This window comes from Octopus bimaculoides, chromosome 5 (assembly GCF_001194135.2).
Source record: "Octopus bimaculoides isolate UCB-OBI-ISO-001 chromosome 5, ASM119413v2, whole genome shotgun sequence".
Lineage (NCBI taxonomy): Eukaryota > Metazoa > Mollusca > Cephalopoda > Octopoda > Octopodidae > Octopus > Octopus bimaculoides.
In genome coordinates this window covers 64,623,593-64,630,829 of record NC_068985.1, presented here as the reverse complement: position 1 = coordinate 64,630,829, position 7,237 = coordinate 64,623,593, and the positions used below count along the sequence as shown (strand labels likewise).

The 7,237-nt window shown below is 36.1% G+C and overlaps 1 protein-coding gene across 1 annotated transcript in view; it reads right to left on the bottom strand.

Moving 5' to 3' along the window:
* Positions 1-6: 6 nt before the first annotated feature.
* LOC128247804 (uncharacterized) overlaps positions 7-7,237 on the bottom strand; it is a 10,819-nt gene continuing 3,588 nt past the window's right edge. Inside the window, exon 2 of the mRNA XM_052967759.1 lies at positions 7-3,357. Coding sequence (XP_052823719.1) covers positions 2,580-3,353 — 774 coding nt within the window. The 5' untranslated portion in view covers positions 3,354-3,357 and the 3' untranslated portion in view covers positions 7-2,579. The remainder of the gene's footprint in view (positions 3,358-7,237) is intronic.

Genomic DNA, 7,237 nt, shown 5'->3' with positions numbered 1-7,237 from the left:
TTAAAGCTTGCCTCTAGTTGTGCCAACCAGATTAATGTGTCTCCCGTCCAAGGAGGAGATGGTAATACAATTACTGAAGCTTGTGTATAATTCCTATCAAAATAGGACATCTCGAATTCCTTCAAATTCTGCTCCATTCATATATTTTAAATTTTTCAGAAAGAAAAAAAAAATTTTACGTTATGTTATTAAGCTTTGAACAGCTCTAAATATTATTTCTATATTGCTAGAAAGTGCAGTTAAAATTTTTCTATAGTTTCCTTCCTTCAGCGTTCTTTTCCTTTCAACCTTTAATGTCAAATATTTCTGTTATTAAAATTTGTAAAATAAACTGTTTATATTCTATATAAAATTTTATGTAGTTTTTGCTAAATCACCAATTTACGATGTGGTGTTTATTCTACGAAATCACGCCGGAAAGTCACCAGTTTTTTTATGTGTTGTTATCACAGGTCGTTGAAGTGTGTGATATACTATATCTTTATTTACAATGTTTTCATTCGTAAGTTATAACAAATATTGTTTCTTAATTAAAAGCTATAATGATAATCTCGTTACTTATAACTTAATTATAAGTATTTATCACTAAGCATAACTCTTAGTTTAGGCTGCGTAAATGTTATGATGTATACATACCAAGACGCTGAACGTGCGGTCATACGTACATGTATGTTGAAGATATAGATATTTTTTTTACCGTTACACATAAAAAAATAGTTTCGTTAATATACAGAAATAAATTGAACAAGTTGAAAGAAACGAGAAGTAAACAGAATTAAGTTTCTACATTAATTTATTATATACATTTTTTTGGACATTTATATAACATTTAGAAACAAGTCATTTCGTCGTAGAGAATTACGACTTAAATTTTATATTAACTAATTTTTCATTCTAGCTATAAGGTTTCACAACAGTTCAATATTGTCAGATTTGAGTATTGAACATGGCATATATATATTAGCTGATACTCAAAAGAGTGAGTGTCGTGGATTTGAGTGGCTGTCCAACGATCACTGGAGAGTTTGCCGAAAATCAGGGTTTTTATAACTACTCATACACGAATCATAGAACCGTAACCCCGTGAAAGATTTCTTCAACAAAGTTGATAATTCGTATATGGGTAGTAATTTTTAACCAATGAGAAATCAATAATTTCTCATGTTTGGGCAAACGAACTTACGTTCTCTCTTCGCATCTTATGAGTTTGCTACATGTCCATGGTGTCATAGTAAAGATCTAATCAAAAACTTTGCAATTAAAAAAAGGAAGAGAAAACTTTATAAATGTAGATAAAGTGGAAGTATAGAAAAATAGACATTATTTTCCATTTATTGTTAGTTTTAGTTTCATTTTGAAAAATAAAAAAATTATTTTATGGTTTATTATTGTTTATACTTAGAAATACATATATATAGGGACACCAAAATCTTTTAAGTGCTTAGGGCCTCCATAGGTCTTAATCCAGCCCTGGTATGTATGTCATTATTCAGTTTTATTTCAAGATTTCTTACCAATAGAGGAAGGGCTGGTTTCTAATCTAGATCCAAGGTTCCTTTGTTGGAATTTCAACAACATCAACAGGGTATTTGTGTATGTATGTATATGTGTAGATTTATATGTTTTGTTTTATGTATGTATTCTCGTGCATATAGTTACATGCTCATATATACTTGAATGATTATCTTCTGGAAAGTTTTACAGATTTTTACAGTTCCAGTGATGGATTGGATCTGCAGCCTTCAGAACAGCTTTCTCCTCTTGAGAAGCCTAATTTCTCAAGACTGGTATTTAGGCGGTGTTTTATATATCTCAGTTCCCCAATAACCTTGAACTTGTAATCTGGAGAGAGTAGCTGTAGATTCCTCAATAGTTCAGACAACTGTTATGCATCGGTTATCACATTTTGCTGCTTTTCCTGTGTGTCTGTCGCTTTTGTGCATCAGGTTGATATTTCTACTAACATATTTGGTTGAGTACTGGCATTGCAAACAAATTGTGGGCCACAGTTTTATTGGATGCAGAGAGTTCTGAGGTCCACATTTTCTTTATTCAGCTGTAATATTCTTTACAGGTGCCATAGTAAGATATCTTTTCATCCACCCCATGGTACCTATAACATATTCTTTGCATATATTTTCAAGTCATCTACAAAGAAACGGTGTATAATTTTGGTATTTCTTTTTCCTTGTGAACCAGTGAGATATCCTTCAGACTTCATTAACATGAATGACAAGGAGTTTCCAGAAAGCATAAACATCACAGAGAGGCTGTCCCCTTGGAATATACCTCTGCGATACTGTATTCTATCTTTAATAATGCAATCACTCCTTGTATTTAACATCAAGATGGTGGCCCACAGTGAAGTCAGGTCAGCTATGGCTTTGTATATATGTATGTAGCTATGTACATACGTACACATGCTTTAAATATGTTTCTTTTATGTGAATAGATTTGTGTGTGCATGCATGTGTGTGTGTGCATGTGTGTGTGTGAATCTTCCTGATTTAATAACATTATTTAGATTACAAAGTTTGTGGAATGACTCTCTTTCATGCCAAATGTATGCTGCCCAAAATTCAGCAAGATTCTCTATGTAAACAAGTGTCATCAAAACTATGTGTTCCTTTGTTTTTCCGTCTTTTATGACGGATTTCTCGTTGGATTTCAAAGGACTTTACCATACTGGGTGTTATATGGAAAATATTGTTGTTTTCAGAGTCAGTAAAAAATAAAACTCTCTCTGGACTTTCAGGGAATTTCTCAGCACTCAAACTTTCCTCAATATTATTGTCCATAGAAAGTAACTCCTTGTTTAATTTGTTGATTTCATTATAATCAAAGGTAAATGCAAAATCCTGTGGGCTACTGAGGGAAAATTCTTGCATGTCATTTGGTGAATTATCAAAGGAATTAAATGTATCATCATCAAGAACTTTCCGTTTTTCAAATATTTTGCCGTGACGTTTCCTCATCAGCCGCATGGCACGGTCTTGGTATATGTCAATACGTAGTAAGGCAGGTACCGATTGACTACGTTTCTTGAACACTTTATTAACAGTATCCATTAAATTCATCGTTAGAAAATTTTCATCACTTGATGATGTTGGGCTTGGTGACAAGTCTGACAAGACACTACTAGTGTAGCTGTAACTTCCCTTAAGAAGAATCCCAGGACTATTAAACAAAGTGTTAAAAGAGAAATCATTAAGACCCAACTGACTTGATTTTTCTTTTATCAGAATATCATTTATGCATCTTGTCCTTCTCCGACTGTGATGAGATTGGAGTTGGCTTTTCCAGTCCAGCTCAGTTGTCTTGCTCAAATATGGTGGAGTATTTTCCATTTCCATTAACCTGAAACAAAATAAAAGGATTCCAAGAGTTAATAATTGAGTTTCTGGCAAACCCTATTTTATTCACTTTACAACCTTCTATTTACTTCTCTCTGTCTCTGTCTGTCTGTCTGTCTGTCTCTCTCTGTATTGTCAACTTAAAAATAAAATATGCAGAGTTAAAACAAAACTCAACTGAAGTAAAGGTATCCACAACAAGAGTTTATTCATCTCAAAAGAACAGCTATTATCATATGTGTATTGTATATATGCATCTTTTATTTTTTACTTGTTTCAGTTATTTGACCACGACCATACTGGGGCACTGTCTTGAAAGGTTTTAGTCAAATGAATCAATCCCAGGACTTTTTTGAAATGGAATTTTGCTGAACTACTAAATTACAGTGACATATCCGCACCAGCACTGGTTGTCAAGCAGTGGTGATGGGACAAACACAGACACAAAGACACACACACACACGCATATATATATATGTATACATGACGGGCTTCTTTCAATTTCTGTCTACCAAATCCACTCACAAAGCTCTGGTAAGTCCGAGGCTATAGCAGAAGACACTTGCCCAAGGTGCCATACAGTGGGACTGAACCCAGAATCATGTAGTTGTGAAGCTAGCTTAGTACCACATAACTACGCCTGTACTTATGTCGGTAAAAAAAAAAAAAATTAACTATTCTAGGCCGTTTTCTGTTTGGCTGAACTTTAAAATAAGTGAAAATTTTAAAATTTGGTGTATTTATGTAATTTTCTATGCTGAATCTCAGGGCCTAATTCACTTGCTTCAGAAAAATTTCTTTAAAGAGTTACAGAGGTTTAAAGTTCCATTATTTTTACCCAGCCAGAAAACAGGATTTGGAATTTGACATTTTTCTGTGTGACTGCATGTGTTCTCAACGCTGCAACAGTAGCACGTGTTTTAATATCAAATTGTAAACAAATGAAATATTGGCAGCATTCTGCTTTATGCATGCCATATAATCCTCGTGACTTTTTTCAGAGAATATTTGTGAATTTGTATTCTACACATGGGAATTCATACAATTATGCAAAACCCAGAAAAAAAAATTAGTGCATGCCTATTTAGCTATTATTTTTAGTACATCTCATGACCACCTCATACCTCATGTGCTTTAAGTGAAAAATGACGTGGTAACGTTTTGGTTCGTTACTATGGAAACAGGCACTTATATATTTGTGGCTTTCGATTGGCTAAAGTTGCCCAAAATTTGTAAAATTTAAAAACTATTTACTGTTTATTGATTTATAGCGAAACATACAAAACTACACCAATGTACCATGAGTAAAAGAGAGAGAGACAGAGATAGACAGAAAAAAGGAAAATGCCCCTTGCATTCAAAAACTATGGAAATATTAAAAAAAAACATTTCATTTAATTTTTCCACAATTTAATTGTTTTTCATGCTTTACTCGAAGTTGAAAAAATCGCCAAGACTGAAACTGGTACTAAAATGTTCTTCATGATAAAATTAGTTTAGCATTTTCTGGCTCAAGGTACCATTTTTTGCTGAAAATAGCAGTCGATAATTGTTCAATGCTAGGTAAAGCTTCACTGAATTATAGAGGCAAAGATGTGTGTGGGTGGCAATTATAAAAGACTTTGTCTTATCTCTAGGAAGAACGCCAGAGAAAGGACACCCTAGTACTTGAGTTTCGAACTTTTCAGAATTCGTTTGTTATCATAAAACTGGTTGATCCTTGTCACCTAGGTGCACCAAAGAGACTAAATTTAAAATGTCCACTACGTCAATGCCTATATACTTGGTCAATAGCCTCAGCCATAAACAGAACCAAGATCAGTGAAAAAGTTTTATATAAAAATATAAATATTATTACAATACAGTATTATTTTGCAGCGAAATAAAGCACTGTAGTGGTAGAATTACAAACATATTCTGAAAAGTTCAAACTCTGAACACTAGGTTGTCCTTTTCTCTGGCATTCTTCCTTGAGGTAAGATGAAAATTTTTTATATTCGCCGCCTGCACACATCTTTGCCTCTTTACTTTCAGAGAACCATTACCTAGTATTGAATGATTATTGACTGATAGCAGTCAGTAATCGTTCGACAAAGTACCAATTTCCAGCAAAAATTGGTACCTTGTTGAACCACTATTTCCTATTTATAATTCTACCTTTATGGTACTTTATTCCATTGGAAGATAATATTATTGTGTTATGATACCCCGGTCTCACGTCATTTCTGCTCTACCGGTCATTCACTACAACACCTGTCTGTGTTCGGATTGTCTTTTGCACAGGGGCCATCCAGACTCTTGCCCTCGCCATGAACAGAAATTAATCTCTCTTTTCCCCCCTTTACGCCACATGGGCTTAACTCTCCTCCACTCTTCATCTGACTTTCCTCTCTCCTCTCTTCATCTGACACCTACTTCTTCTCCTCACTCCTACCCACCTCTCCTCTCTCCTACCCATCTCTCCTCTCTTCATTCCTACCCACCTCTCCTCTCCTCACTCCTACCCACCTTCTCTCTTCATTGATACTCCTTTCACCCACACCCATTCCCACACACCACCCATATCCCCACACCACTCCACACACACTAACACTGACAACTTCCTAGCACCCACACCACACATCACCGTCCACACACCCACACATTACAAACGCACACACACACACATCCATACATGTCAAAGTTACTAGCTCCTACCCACACACACACACTTACACACACATGCACATTCGTTTTGGGATCACCAATGCTTTATTATCTCCTCTTCTTTCAACCTCTTCTATTGAACCTTTTTTTTTCAACCAATCACCATGCTTGACTGCTAAATCCACAAGCTTTTTTTTATTCTCTCTCTGCTTATTTTCTCTTATTCTTTTCTGTTGAAGAGTGTAGACTCAAAACGTAAAAGACTCATTTTCCCGAGCGACAAACTAATACACCTGCTTGTTGTTCATACACCCGTCTTCGTCTTATGTGTTTCTATAAATTTCAAGTATATATATATATATATATATATCATCATCATCATCATCATCATCGTTTAACGTCCGTCTTCCATGCTAGCATGGGTTGGACGATTTGACTGAGGACTGGTGAAACCAGATGGCTACACCAGGCTCCAATCTGATTTGGCAGTTTCTATAGCTGGATGCCCTTCCTAACGCCAACCGCTCCGAGAGTGTAGTGGGTGCTTTTACGTGCCACCGACACAGGTCAGTGAGGCAGTACTGGCAACGGCCATGCTCAAAATGGTATATTTTACGTGCCACCTGCACAGGAGCCAGTCCAGCAGCACTGGTAACGGCCTCACTCGAATGTCTTTTCACGTGCTACCGGCACAAGTGCCAGTAAGGCAACGCTGGTAACTATCACGATCATACATACATACATATATATATATATTGAACGCACACGTCCTTTTTTGCAAGTAAGTCTACTATTATTCTGACGTGACTATCTTTCTATCTATCTATCTATCTATCTGACTATCTATCTATTTATCTATCTGTCTTCCTCCATCTTTCTATCTATACCTCTGTCCTGGCCTCTACTTCACTGCTATACCCTTCTGTCCCTTCCTCCCTCCACCATCCTCTCTATCTATTTATCCATCTGTCTTCCTCTATCTTCCTATCTACCCCTCTGTCCTGGCCTCTACTTCACTGCTTCTGTCCCTTCCTCCTTGTTCCACTTCCTCCCTCCACCATCCTCTCTGCTCTCGTGTGACCTGTGGTCAACTTTCTTTTCACTCCAGCCGCTGTGAAGGCAAGACGAACTACTAGCGTTCTACCTCAGATTTGCGTTTGGCCGTACGGCTTTTGAATGTTGTTTTCACTGTCCATTTTTTCCTGTCTTGGTTTGTGTTTGCCACCTTGGAATCCTCT